Raw genomic sequence first — 15,153 nt, 5'->3', positions numbered from 1 at the left:
TGCGTTCATGGCATTGGGCTGAAAGAGTGTTCACTACGTGGTATTGTCTTTACATTTTCTAAATACCGCATGACTATTTTACATTGTAAAAATGAGCTCTGGAAACTAGAACCAGATCTCAATATTTTGTGTCCATGAGAATATCATCTGAAGAAGTTGTTTGGATGAAAGTCCTGAGCTCCAGAACTGTAAATTCAGAGTTGATTGATCCAGGATGGACCTGGAACTTTAAATGTTTAATAAGCCCCCCAGGTAATTCTGAAACAGGATATCCGCCCGTCCACACCTTGAAATAAAAACTGAAGTAAACCCAGCATTTAAACCAGTCATTTCTCCACTGAATGTACACCAAAAAACAACAAACAAAACAAAACAAAACACCCTCCTACTATCTTGGGAACCCAGTCCTATCTCCAGGCCATGCCACAGCCCACAGGCATTCATTCTATCTGACCTGGAGGCTCACAATGACTGAAAAGGGGGGTCAGCCATTGGGTCACACAAGCAAAGAAAACCCCAGGAAGGAGAAGAGGTCAAAATGAGCGTGAGCACCCTTTAGCCTGGGTTTCTCAGCAACTTGATCCTAAAGCCTGTGCAGCTCAGTGGCAGCTGAGAAAAAGTGTTCTAAATGCTAGTGAAATGAGAAAGGAAGACTGTTCTGTTTTAAGAAACAGTTTCTGTTGAGAATGTTTGGGAAATCAGCTCCTCGTAATAGCATCCTTTTATGGGTATCAACTCGGGAGATTTGGTAGCTTTCAGAGTGATGTTATCAAACAACTTCCCTTAAAACCCTGTTGCCTTTGCTGTGTGTCAGGCACAATTTAACCTTCATTATGTTCTCAGCAGAGGTGTTTATGTGAGACTCTGTGATCTCCATGCGTTGCTTCCTCTCTTTGTTCTTCTGTAGCCGCAGATACCAGGTGCTTTCTGGAAAGCCTGTGTTTAGTACCACTAGCCTACCTGTTTTATCCAAGCGCACCCTGAGGGTGACGGCTTTCAACGGCCGTGTAGGGTTTGAGGATGACAAAGTGGCAAAAAAGGCTAAAATGGAACTGATTACACTGCATGACAGATGGGGTTCAAGTGACCCGGCGTTCTAGCCAAGCAGAGCAGGGAAGTCAGGGATTCGGGTGGGAGGTGAGAGAGGAGACAGAGATGTGGCCGGGAGCAGGGTCGGAGGCCAAGGCTCCGCACTGCGCCAACAGGCCGCTGGAGGAAGCCCGTTCTCGTTCCGCTAGAGACAAGCAAGGAGCAGGAAATCACAGTCAGAAAGTCAAGGTCCATTACTGGAACCGCTGAAAAGGCAGCAAGGCGGAAAACAAGCCGTCACACTGGTCAGCGGCGAGAGGCGGCGAGTCAAGACAGAGCAATCCTGGTGGTCTTCCTGCTGAACGTGGCGACGCGTCCTCACCAGGTCCCCGCGTTACTGCCTCTCTCCAGAGCCCTGAAAACAGCAGAAGCGCGTGTTCTCCCGAGGCTCCGGAGAGCAGGGGCTCAGCTGCCGCCGCGGTCCCTGCTGCGGCTGGAGACACGCCCGTGAGGCTCGTGCGATGGCCCCGTGCTGCCCTCCCCCGCTCCGGTCCCGGTTAGCAGTTAGACGCCGGCGCCTCCAACACCGGACGCGCGTCTCGTGCCTTCGAAATGTGAACCTCCCGAGGGGAGGTCCTCGGGGGCCGCAGAAGGTCTCCTGACCATGGTCTCAGGCCGGACGTCCCAGGACGACGCGGTGCAGGCCCGTGGGGGCGTCGCGCCGGGGAAGAAACATTCACCGCGTTTCTGGAACGTGGTTTTTCCCAACGGAGCACCAGGCCCTGCTGCGTTCGTGTCTTGGATTGTTGCAGCAACTCATGAGCCCAACCCAGCTCTGTCAGGACAGAGGGACAAGCAGACAAGGGAAGGACACAGAACCGTCCGAGGCGGCACCGGCGACTCCTGCGGAGGGGTGACTCCGGCTGTCCCGGCGCCAGCGCGTAACGGGTCTGTTTATACCACGGGTGGGAAATGAGCAGGACAGCCCCGGCCCCGGCCCCGCCCCCAGCTCTGGCGGGTGGAAGGGAAGCGGGAGCGCGGGGAGACCCGCAACAAAGTAGCAGCAGCAGCGGGACCGCAGCTCGCCCAGGGCGCTAGAGCAACGCAGGAGCACCTGCCCCGCCGCAGCCCCGCCCCCGCCGCACGCCCCGCCCCGCCCCGCCGCAGCCCCGCCCCGCCCCCGCCGCACGCCCCGCCCCCGCCCCGCCGCAGCCCCGCCACGCGGTGCACCCCTTGCGAGAACAGGAGGAGGACTTCACGTGCGTTGTGCGGGGTAGAAAAGCCCCAACCGGCCCGCACGGCCCCCCGCTCCGGCGCACGCAGGCTCGCCGCCACCCCGAAGCCCGACCGCGGCCGGAAACCCTGAGGACCCCGCTGTGCCCCCCGCGCACCCCCCAGCGACCCCGCGGTGAGCGAGGCCCTCCTGGACGCGCAGCCGGTGAGGGCTCCGCACCCGCTCGTCCCCGCAGGGGACCCGGCACCCCCGAGGTCAGGTCACCGCGCAGGCCCCGCAAGTCCGCGGTCCTCCGGGAGCTCCCGTGGGATCCGGAAGGCGTCGGAGGTGACCCGGGCCTGCGAGCGGCCGGGACGGAGACGGGGCGCCGCGCCCCGAGGTGTCGCACTTGGGAAGACGTGTCCTCGCGCTCGGGGCCTGCAGGAACCGTGGGGGATCTTGTTTGCGTCAGGGGGACACAGCGGGTGCGTCCGAGTCACGCAGTTACAGGCCCTCGTCAGGCGTTCGTCGGTGGCACCGCTGCTCCGGCGTGTCCGGCTGCGCCGCCGCGGGGAAGCAAAGGGAAAAAACTAAATATATGGAGACAGAGACACAGACGTACAGAAGTTCCCGGAGACCGCAGAGCCTCGCGGGACCGGTGTGAAGCCTGTAGAGGCCGCGCTGCCCAGGACGGCGGCCACCGCGCGTGGGGCCCGGGGACCCGCGCGTGGCCAGCTCCGAGCGCAGGGCCTGCTCGGTCTCAAAGATGCAGCCCGGAACAGAAACCAGCTCCACGGTGTGCATATAGGCCTAGATAAGCCGCAGTACTGAAAGTCATCTCACCGGTTGCTTTTTACCTTTTTAAACACGGTCACCAGGACATGGTGGGTTCCCGGGTCGTTCCCGTGCTCCGCAGCTGTCGCTCTGCACCGCTCAGATCCTGCTCACCTGTAGGTAGTGACCGTGTGTTAAGTAATAAACACAAACAATGAAATGGCAGATGTCAAATCGGCTCCACCTCAGTTCGGACCAAATTTCCAATGACCCTTCACCGCTGTCCAGCTCCCTGAAGGGATGGAGGAGCAAGTCCCGATGGCAGTGCGAGGGCCACGGAGCCGGCGGGTGCGCGGCTGCAGAACAAAGCTGGAAAACGCGTTGCCGAAGCGGACACCGATCACCTGAGCCTGGGGAGTGGCGAGATGCACCCAGAAGCATCTGGTGGGAGACCCGCTCTTGAACCGCAGTCCCGCCTGTGATCCAGGCATGGAAGAGGAACAGAAGAATCTCCAAATTGTGTCTTGTGGTTTTGCAGTGCTTGCAAGAGACGGAGAAGGAGAAAAGGCACATGTCTGGGTAGGAAGAGTTTGCAAAATACACAAGCAGCCCTGGAGACGGCTGGAACACCTTGTTGCAAGACCAAGAAAACGTGGGAACCAATCCCAGCAGACAACGCTGGAACAAGAGCTACTTGGGCAAGCTGGTAACATAAAAGGGCCAAACAAACATTCCTAAAATGTAACCCTTGCTACTCTCGGAGAAAAGGAATGTAGAGCAGGTCAGAGGCAAAGTAAAAACAAATGGCCCATGAAGAAAGCAGTTAAAGAGAACTGCACAAGAAACTCCAAAGCGGAGATGCAAACCCTGTAGGTACAACAGCTAGAAGAGGTGAAGGTCACTCGGGGATGAAAAAGCAATGAAGGAGAATCAGTGAATTATTTGGCTCAGTTTGTAATGAAGAAAACTTTAGAAAGAGTCTCACTTCCCTCTTGCTTTTGGTTTAAGAAAAAAAAAAAAAAAAAGCCCCAAATGGAGTCATTCCCACCCCCACCCCATGAAAGCTTTCAGAGACTTCATTACAATTTCAACCTGTCCCAGGAATGTGACTTTCTCACAGTCAGTCCGAAATTTCCTGCTCAGCACTAGTGAAATCATCTGCATGATAAAATCCCCGCAGGTCCCCTGGCCCCAAAAAGATAATGTCCTGGCCTAGAACACTTCTTTCTTTTCTTTTCCTAATAACTTCTTGCCCCACCTGCTTTCCAATAAAAACTCACGTTTGGTACAGCTCCTCAGAGTCTCTCTCTACTAGCCACATGGGATGCCACATGCGGTTTCCTGAATCGCTTAATAAACCAATTAGATCTTCAGCTTTACTCAGTTGAATTTTGTTTTTTAACACTTTGAAGCAGACAAGTCAGAGGTATTAGAACAAACAGTGGGGAATAGAATTTTCCTAGACTTAAGTTAAAAACCAAATGTAAATAAATCACCAGGACCAGACCCAATCCACCCAAGACTTTGAAAGGAACTCAAGGGTGAAATAAGCAACTGTTGGCCAAAGCGCACAACCTGTTGTTACTAACCACCCCTACAGGAGAAGCATGGCAGCTTGCCAGCAGGATTCTCAGTCACAGCAGGGGCTCTGAGGGAGATCCTGGAAATAAGCCTCTCAGTTTGATTTCTATATTTGATAAGGTGATAGCTTCTACATAAACTTGAAAAAGCAATAACTAGAGGAGCTACGGTTTATATGAGTTGGCTAGTCATCTAGGAGGAATGTGTTTCAGGTGTGTTGTGAACCTTAACCAGATACGAAGACATTCTCAAAATTTTGTTAAGTTTATTTTTAAAGACTGCTTATCTGTTGGAAATCAGACTAGGTATTTATGAATAAAATTATATAATATTTGGGATTTGCTTTAAAATACCCCAAAAAAGGGTGCCTGGGTGGCTCATTCAGTTAAACGTCTGCCTTTGGCTCAGGTCATGATCCCAGAGTCCTGGAATCCAGCCCCTCATCGAGCTCCCTGCTCACTGAGGAGTCTACTTCTCTCTCTTGTCTACCCCTCTCCCCTGCTCCAGATCTCTCCCACGCGCACATGCTCTCTTTCTCTCTCAAATAAATAAATAAGATCTTTTTAAAAATACCCCAAAAAGAAAAGTTAGGAAAAAGAACAGATGTATCAAGAAAGAAAGCAGACTGTCGAAAGATGTACCCGCAGTGGTTGATTACCCTTTTCTTTCTCCTTTTGTGTGTTTGAAAATCTCCATTAATAAAGCTAAAAATTAGTCAAGGAGAGAACAGGGAACATAGGAATATATAAGTATGAATCCAAAGAGAAACCAATGAATCCTGTTCATTTAAACTTTTGAATACACTTTGACAAAGATCCATACCAACATTTTATATGCATGTGAGCCCACACTTAACGCATACACACACACACACACGCACAAAGTGGGTTTGGGTTTTTTTCAGTTTTAATGGGAGTTTTTCACACAGAGAGGGAATCGTCCTACAGACAAGGGGAAAGGAGAAAGCTTAATGGGAATTTCTCTGGATGATGAAGTGTTAACAGTGGTATCCCTAATGAATTGGTTTTATATAGAATCCTAAAACAGAAGAAGAAAAAAAAAAAAAAAAAAAAAAAAGGACCAAAGGAAGAAATCAAGCTTGTAAGTGATATGAAATTGATCTCTGCAGTGAGCTATCCAAACTTATAGGGAGAAATAAATAAATAAACACATAAACGCAAACAAAAACCTTCCAAGTCTGCCTAGATAGAAAAATAGTAGATGATCTTTAATGTGTACCAATATTAAAGATAAACTTTAGAAAATAGTAATATAGAATATATGCATATAAGATAGGAGATCTTACCAATTACTAAAATACTAGAAAATTGTTTTCCTAGTCTTCCTAAAATCAGCTTATTTTGTTCCTGTGACTCTAGAGAAACACAATGTTGAAGACTCCTGGAAATGTTTCAGAAATAAAACATTTTCAAGCCTAAACATGTCTAAGGCAACCAAGAGTCTGCCTTTTCTGGTCACCACATGTCAATGACAATATGACCAAACTCAACGAAATTTAGAGAACAGCATCAAGAATCAGTAAGGGAATTGAGTCGACTGTCTCCTAATAGATTTAAAGAGTTAAAACATCTTGGCTTCGAATCACAAGCCCTGAGTGATATTGTATGATCAATGCATATTGAATAAAAAGCATATAAGTAGACTGACGAGGACTTCATCCACTGATGGACAGAACAAAGGGCTGCTCCTTGAGACATTAAAGCTTTCGCTCTTAAATAAAATTTGTAAGATGCAAACTTCAAAAATACACTACCCCCAAGAATGGATTGAAACAAAAAACATTAACGGGATTGAAGTTAACTTTAAATTTATGTCCAATTTATTGAGCAGTAGTGATGGATATTTAGGGAAAAAAAATCTATATTTTTTTCAAAAAAAGAAGAAACTGAGAAGGAAAAAAAAAAAAGCACCACAATGTCTTTTTGTCCTCCTCTTGGCGTTGGACTATAGTAGACTACGTGGACAACAATACAAGTTTTATTGGATTGACTTCACCTTTGATGTATTGCTGTCACTTTTTCTTTTATTATAATCAAAAATTAATTGTAATGATACAAACATTTCAGTTATACAATTTTGTAAAGTATAACTATACTAATTACAAAGGGGCCCACTAAAAGCCCCAAATACTTGTATTACAATTTGTCATTATACTATTTTTACACAGTTTAATTCACCAATGATTAGAATACTAGTATTAGTAAATTATTTTTAGTTTTTCCTTAAAAGCTATTTTTATATATTTATATTTTAGTTTTTATTTTATAATCACTCATTAGCTAAATAGCTTACTCTTCCTAAAAGGCAAATAATATTCTTATAAGAAATTATTTTTTCTATGTGTTACTCATGTCATGTCTTTTAAATCTCAAGATGCTGATTGTAAATGGTTAACTCATTTTATTAAATACCCAGGAATGTTTTTGTTTTTGTTTTTGCTTTTTTCTGGACAGGGAAGCTCATGTAAAATAGAGATAAAATGACAGTAGGAATGCTGTCCATCAAGATACTCGCTTATTTGATCTTTCCCGAAAACTACTGCAGTGCTTTTCAATCTTGTCATAATCTGTAGGAAAAAATCAACTAACCATTACATTCCACAAGTAAACATTTTCGTGCTGCTTACCTAAAAATGTAGCATCATTTCTTCACCTCTCAGTTCTGCCTGTTCATAGGTTTATCATGTTCTAGATACCTAACACTTTTACTTGTTAATTTATAAGTTGTGAAGCCACAAGTGAGGTTAGAGTGAAATTTCCTGTTCGTCTCCTGCGGAGGATGGTGGTGACGGTTCCATGGCTACCTCACACGAGACGAGCCATGTCTGACGCCCAGGGCGACCTCACACTCGTCCGCCTTGTCACACTGGCCTCCCACCCAACCTCCAGTCAATCTTCACATTATCTGGTAGATTAGGTAAATAACAAAAAAACAAAACCCTCGTCAGCATGACCAATATTAACCCTTGCCTTATAACCTTTGCCTGCTTGGGGGTCTAAGAAGAAAAATCACTCAGTTACAACAGCTAATTAGCTAAAATATTAATAATGGTGATCTTTGGTTAGTGGTTTTATTGGTAACATTAATTTCCTTTATATTTTTTAAAACTTTTCTGATTGTCTTTGATATAGATTAATTGATTTATAATCAGGAACAGCATTAAGAGTATTTTAAAATAGGTTTCACAGTTTTCCACTTATATATTTATGCAATGGGAAGGAATATTTAGAGTCAACGATAGCTCACCGGCAAACGAGTTTTCAGAACTGCAGTCTTACATAATAACGACGTCTTATTTTCTCTAAAATAGCAAATGCACTTGATTTCCATCCCTGTAGAAGTTGTGAATCAAAGTCTTTTGTAAGAAAAACAAACTAAAGTGATTTACGGGGCTCCATTTTAATGTTTGATGAAAGCACATCGTCACTGTCAACCACCACAAACAATGTCTGTGAGAGACAGACAGACAGACGGACAGACGGGCTCCCCAGGACAGCCTACAGAGGGCGCCGGTCTGCCGCTGTCCCGGGGCCTCCGGCGGTGGGCTGGATCCTGAGGGGGAATTCGAAATTTTGGAGTCAAAGGGCACTAATGACTCAAAACAGGACTTGGAGAATTCTCAGGGTCTACATACAAATACCTCTCTTTCTTTCCTTTCTTCTTTCTCTCTTAGCCAGGGAAAGTAAGTGGGAATTTCACTTTACCTCATTCACTTAAGGAATCTCAATCAGTTGTTCCCCAAATAGCAAAGTACAGACTCAGCGAACGATCCAAGAATTATATCACACATTGTTTATGGCTGAGCGAGCTTACAGAGTGTGGTATATGCTGAGCACACAGCTACTTGTCATAAAGCCATCAATCAAATTCAGTTGATAATAGAAATCCCTAAATAAATGAATTATAGAAATCAATGAGTCTGCTATTCTTTCAGAGTTTAAAATCATTGCAAAATTTACCATGGATTTAGAAGGCAATTAAGTAGTGGGGCATCAATATTCTCTTACTCACTTCACAGCTCTCTCAGGCCTAACTGCTCTGTTTATCAGAGACTCAAAGAGACTGGACAGACCCCACCGGGGTTCTCCCAGAAATAACGGGAAGAAAGGCAGGAGTCCAGTTGTTACCCGTTCTGCGAGCTCCTCATCACAAAATAAGTGCGGGTTCTTGGGTCTCCTCCAACCACAACTGCCAGCTTCGGCCCGGATGTCATTTCCTCTCAGTTAAGGGGCCCCGGGGAGCAGAAAGGAAACTGCACCGTCACGTCAGCATAAGTTTAACTTCACTCCCTTCTGCCCACAGGTTACTGAGAGCAACTGACTTGGTGAGTCACGTCTCTCCTCTTTGTCCCATTACAAAGCATTATCAATGCCTAAAAGTCCCAAATAACAGCAAAGGAGAGAAAGGAAAGACACAGATAATTAAAGACTCAATCATACGCACCCAGGGGAGTTGGTTCAGCCCGTCTGCGGGTTTGAAGCCGAGACTGGCGAATGCAGCCCAGGGCTGGGTGAAAGGGGCGCGTCTACACAGACAGAACGGTTACGCTCCCTTCTTTCATTCTTCACAATACTGTCACGGCGGCTCGCCCGCTCAGCCACCAGGGTGGCGGCTGTAAAGACTGTCTACTGCGCGCCTGGTACCACGTTAGGCACCGAAAACACCAACAGGGCCAAGTGATGGGTCCCGTCCCAAAGAAGCGCCAGGATGCTGCAGAAGAAAGTCATCAAAAGCAATCATTGTCATGTAAGGGTGAAATGCGTAATATCGTATCAGATACGAGCAGAAGAGAGTTATTCACTATTTCCAGGGACAGATACGGGGCCAGAGAGGGCTCACAGGAGGTGACCATCTGAGTGTTAGTGGCGGAGATGTCTTTGAAGAATAAATGAGATCTAGCCAACAAACAAGGAATGGAGGTCAATTCGCGTTAAGGCCATAATGTGTGCGAAGGTACCAGGGGTAGGATAGGGGAACAATGTGTCTGGGGAACGCTGAATAATTCGGCATGGCTGGAAAGAAAAGTCAGCCACAGGAAGAGCCTCTGTCCTTTACGTGTGCATCCGTCCATCCCTTCTCTGATTGGCATCTATAGACTGAGAGGAGTCTGTCTGGGCTGTACGGTTGCCCATTTTAGTCCCTACTGAGGCTCTGATGATCACTCCATCCGCCCGTGCTGCAGTCGCTCCTGGTCATTACCAGCCACGCCGCATGGCTGAACTTTGGCTGCGCTCCGTTGTAACCTCCGCTCACCGTGCTGGCAAACACGTAAAAAGAAAACTGACACTGAGAGAGCCGATGTCCTTTCATGGAAATGTAATTACTAACAGGGTTTTGTTGCTAAAAATACAAATTAAGTTCTTTCCTCCCTCCCTTATCCCTATCCATCATACTCCCCCCACCGACCTCCAGTCAAAGATGCATTCTTAGTATGCACCCAAACTTCAGTTTTGTCTTTTTGAATACCCTTTGATTATAGGGATTGTGTTGTAGTTATAACCATTCCTACGTAGCTGGCAGAGGGGCTTGTCCATTAATGATCAACGAACACAGCAATCAATCAATCAGCTCGTCTGATCGTTGAAGGCAAGTGTGGCATATACGATGCTGTACAGAGCCGGCCAACTGAAACAAAGGGAAACACTGTCCATTGTCTGCAATTGTAGTGATCTAAGAAAATAAGATATATGAGAGAACATAAACATTTGTCTTTGCATAAATCCTAGCTAAAAATAAAACAATGCCAGGTAAATCAGTCATGATGTCTTGCCTACAAGAAATGGAAAGTTTGGGATGTCTAGGTAGCTGTCAGCTAAGCGTCTGACTCTTTTTTGTTTTTAAGATTTTATTTATTTATTTGACACAGAGAGAGAGATTACAAGTAGGCAGAGAGACAGGCAGAGAGAGAGGGGGGGGGGAGCAGGCTCCCCGTTGAGCAGAGAGCCCGATGCAAGACTCGATCCCAGGACCCTGGGATCATGACCTGAGCCGAAGGCAGCGGCTTTACCCACTGAGCCACCCAAGCACCCCTGACTCTTGATTTCTGCTCAGGTCATGATCACAGGGCTGTGGGATCGAGCCCCCATCAGGCTCCGTGCTCAGCGTGGAGTCTGCTTGTCCCTCTCCCTCTACTCCTGCCCCCACTTGCTTGCTCTCTTTCTCTCTCTCTCTCTCAAATAAATGAATAAAATCTTAAAAAAAAAAAAAAAATGGAAACGTTACTGCCTAAACAACAAGGAAAACGCATGATCTCACATAAGAAGAGTCCCAAAGGTGCAGGGTGAATTAATTCAGTGCTTCAACAACAGCACTCTCCTATCTGCTGCCTTCATGCTTGTATTCCTATTGGCCTCCTTCAGGGTTGTAATCTGGTGGTGGCTTCAAACATCACATGATCACATGACATCCAGATGCCAGACTGAGAAGTTAGGGCATATCTTTCTCTTGTATTTCCCTCCTATCTCTTTGGCCAGAATTACATCCCAGGCCCTAAGCCAAAGGCGGTCAAAGGGACAGGAATTACTGTGACTGGCTCAGGGCAGACTAATCACGAACTACCTTGCCGAGAGGGCTGGTGGGGGACAGCAGTGTCCTGCAGGAAATGAAAGAACGCAGGGTTCTGAAGCAAGAAATTAGGGTGGGGAGATACAAGAAGGCTTTGTTGATAAATAAACAGCCGGTTCTGTCTGCACTAGTCCGTGATCTATTTAACTTTATTTTGTTGTGCTCATTCAACTTCCATATGTTCGAATAAACAACAGGTCAAGTGCGTTTTCCATAAAAAAAGGCATAACTGTATTTACTTTTAAGAAAGGAGAAACAAGTAAATAACATTTCAACAACAAAAAAATAAGCGAATGAATGAATGAATGAAAAGTAAAATAAGAAGTTCATTAAAAATGTTTCAGTATCCTAATCGCTCTGCTTGGGAAAATATGTTCGATTCTTGTGGACTGTCTTTCCAAAATAAATATTAGGTTTTTAGAGCTATGTCCAATGCAGTAAGTCAAAGTTCCTCCCTGTATTTTTCCTGTTGATGGTAAAGATTGAAAAGTGATCTTATTTAATGCAAGAGACAATAGGCTAAAATAAAAAAACAAAGACTGAACTTACCGGCTACAGCTCTTATAATTACATTTGCTATGTCTGCAATCTTTCACCCAGAAATATGCAGGTTTTCACCAAGTCTTTGAGGATAATGCTAATTAATTTGTTAATTTATTCAAGAGTTATTTTGGTGGACAGAATAATTTAGCTCTAACCACAAGTCAATACAGTTTTAAGGAACCTTCCTGAAATCCTGTGCCCGTCACACATCCAGGGTCAATACCGTGCTGCAATATTTAAAAGTTTATTAACATAAAGAACTTCAAGCTATACATTTTTAAAGGAATCTCGAACTAAATTGAAGGTTACACCCATTAAGCATAATTTTAAGAGGTGCATGTTGGGCCTAAGAATCCCCACTGGTTGCCTAGCAACCCGGGTACAGCACTCACAGTCAGTTCGCCCCCAACATTAATGTAAAATCAGCAATGACTACGCATCCCCTTCAAGTCTGTTTACTAGGAAAATGCACTTTTCCGGCTGTTCATGATTCTGTAGTCTACCAGCCTGGGGGATGGATTTCAAAGCGTGTCTTGGTCGGTGGCCGTCACCCGCTCTCCACCAGCGGTCCTAGGACAGACGCCCGACTATTAAAGCAGCGATGCCCCCTCGGGCCATCAGGGTTGCAGTGAAATCAACATCCGATGAACACCTCAAACCATTTTTCTTTAAGCCACGTGGGAAGTACCCCTGCTTCCAGACATCCAAATTCCCGAAAATAAGAGGAGAGCAGGTTATGAGAGCCTTGGGCGTTCTCAAGGCTTTGCCATCCTTAAGAACGCCCGAGGTCGGCCCATGGTCCAAAAATGTCTTCTCTCCTCCCAACCCGTTTTCTCCCCGCTCCCGTCACACGGCAACAAATCACCTTCCTTCTTCTGCCTACAGTCCTGTGCGGGGCGGGCCCTGACCGGAGTCCCCGGGGCCAGCGGGCCCTGGCCCAGTTCTGCCCGCTCAGTGGGGTGGCCGGTCTCCCTCTGGGCTCCCCGAGCCGGCCAGCCGCTATGCTAATGGCATTCATTAGCCTGGGCTTTGACAGACAGTTAAAGCCGGACTCCAGCGCTGCCTGGTCATGATGCCTTTTCGGGAGGCGCAGCTAATTCAGAGAAGATGATAACAGGGTTTGCAATCAGGGAACATTAGAGTGTCGCAGCGGAGCGGCCCAGTGGGCAAGGCAGGCGAGGCTGCCAGCAACCCTGATTTGATTTCTGGCACTTCCCGGCGGGCTTGGCAAAAAGCGGACAGAATGAGATGCGCTGAAATACCAGGCACTAGGACTGGTCTTTGAGGTAATTATCCTCTGGGGTAACGAGGGACACAATGAGAGAGCTTTCAGGAACAGGCGGTGGGCCCCCGTGGGGCCCGGTTTCCATTACGGCAAGACACTCCCACGAGCGACCCTCTCCCCACTCAGGAGAGCGGGGTATGAAAAAGGCTGTCAAGAGGGAGCGGAACCTGGAAAGGGTCTGGGAAAGGAAATAAAGCTGAAAACAGATAGAAGCAAGATAGAGAGATTGCCGGAGCCCGGCAAGGGAGCCGGGAGTAAGTAAGGGGGTTCAGAATCCGTGTTAGCAGCCGTGATAACTTACGAGGCTTTCCTCACTTAGTCTTTACATTCAACACGCTCGGGGGAGAAGCGGGGGGTGGACAAGGCAAGGGACACGTCAGGCCCCAGAAGCCCCAAGAGTAGTAAAATCCCTTAAGACGTTTTCTGGTGGAAAACAGATAAGCCTTTGGCATTTCCCCTTCGGGGCTCTTGGCTCTGTCAGGTTGAGGACCTGAGTGAAATGATTAAGAGAGCACTTTCTGGAAGTCCAAGCCTCTAAGCTCTGCATATAATCAGGCTCACCAGGCGATTCTTTATGTAGGAGCAGGCCCAAGGCTAACGTTGAACCAGAAATGAATCATTTCTCATTCTGCAGTGACTACCACTTCTTCTGCATCAAATCAGAGGTAGCTGGCAAACCAACGGGGGAGCACGCAGGTTACGAACCGGAGAGTGACTCCGTGGGCCCAGACGTGAGCCATAGCATTTTTTAATCTTTCCAAGAGAAAACAACCCCAGCGGCACGTAAATACCACACCAGGATTGACAACGGAGAGCATGGACAGACTGTGTTCTCTTTGCCCTGCTTAGTTTAAGGAATGGAAACCAGGATACAATATTTGACCGCGAACACATGCGCGCGCGCGCGCGCGCGCACACACACACACACACACACACACATTGTGATTCCGGAGAAGCTGCGTGTTTCAGTGGTGCACTTTTGATCTGGGATTTCTGCATCTACCCTACCCTGTGTGGTTATCGACATTCCTCTTGTTCTCCAAAGATCTCCCTGGGCCCTTCCTCTGTTCTTGTTAGACTTATTATTATGTAGACGTATTATTATCTATATTTAGACTTATTATTAGAACGGTATCCCATTCATTCCTGCAATTTCGACTATTGCCTCTGTGTAGAATTGACTGTCAGACTCTCAACCTCTTTCTAAAACCCATCTATGAACCGAAGGTCCACATTGTCTCTGGCCTTCTGGAGGGTACTGATGATGTACACAAAGCTGGCAAGCAAAGTATTTGGAGACTCAACACCAACTCAAATTCCACTTGTCCAAAACTCTTCCCTCTGTGCTCCCACTTCCATGAATAACATCATTACCTCTTCATTCACCAGCTTAAAACTTGGGAATAGTCTTCTCTTTCCTCTTTTTCCCCACACCAGTTAGAAGCAAACGTGGTTGAAGAACTCTCCTTACCTCTTGCACTGACCTCTGAATGTCATCCGATCATGCTTTTCTAATTTAGGGCCACATGATGAATTAAACTGTACTTTATGGATAAAAAAGGGGACATAATCACTGGAATATTCTTTCATTGGGAAAATACATTCTATATACTTACCAACTAACCAACTTCAGCTCAGTCCTGACTCTGTGCACAAGACCCTACATTTATATCCGGTCAGTTCCAGATCTTGTGGCTCTATCTCCTTTTCTCTTACATTTGATACCTCAGGGTAGAGTCCTGCTGGTGTCCTAATTTCTGCCCTCAAACCTTCAACCTGGAATATTATAAGAGTCTCCTAATCAATCTTTGTTACATACATTGCTACAAAGTCAGTTTTTGAAAACATGGATCTAACCATGACATACCCCAACTAACAAACTTCCATCCTGTTTCCATCTCAGGAGCAGTTAACCTGGCACCAAAGGCACTCTGTGCTATAGCTGGGTCCCGTTATCCAATGTCACCTCCTTCCTTACTTACTCTAATACTCCAACCACTCAACTTTGATTTTTTCTTGTCAGAAAAGGGACATACTTCTCAGAACAACCACTTTGGGGTAGAATGCACTAATATCCCATCTTCAAATTTTTCTGTCACATCCATCCAACCTCTCGGTGGTCCCCATCGGATATCCTGCAGGC

The 15,153-nt window shown here is 46.7% G+C and overlaps 1 protein-coding gene across 1 annotated transcript; it reads left to right on the top strand.

The window, feature by feature from the left end:
- The first annotated feature begins 1,693 nt into the window (after positions 1-1,693).
- Positions 1,694-3,923, top strand: LOC116596875 (atherin-like). The gene is made up of 2 exons (XM_032354051.1): positions 1,694-1,970; positions 2,397-3,923. Exons 1-2 carry the CDS (start codon positions 1,694-1,696, stop codon positions 2,834-2,836), a joined length of 717 nt encoding a protein of 238 aa, XP_032209942.1. The 3' UTR covers positions 2,837-3,923.
- Positions 3,924-15,153: the final 11,230 nt, after the last annotated feature.

The sequence above is a fragment of the Mustela erminea genome, chromosome 8 (genome assembly GCF_009829155.1).
Source record: "Mustela erminea isolate mMusErm1 chromosome 8, mMusErm1.Pri, whole genome shotgun sequence".
Taxonomy (NCBI): domain Eukaryota; kingdom Metazoa; phylum Chordata; class Mammalia; order Carnivora; family Mustelidae; genus Mustela; species Mustela erminea.
This window is presented reverse-complemented; position numbering and strand designations above follow the sequence as displayed.

What these genes read in the sequence shown, in the direction of transcription:
- LOC116596875 (XM_032354051.1), top strand. Translation starts at nt 1,694, where the DNA reads ATGGTCTCAGGCCGGACGTCCCAGGACGACGCGGTGCAGGCCCGTGGG. An exon ending in GGCTGTCCCGGCGCCAGCGC is followed by an intron (nt 1,971 to 2,396) that starts GTAACGGGTCTG and finishes GGAAACCCTGAG; the next exon opens with GACCCCGCTGTGCCCCCCGC.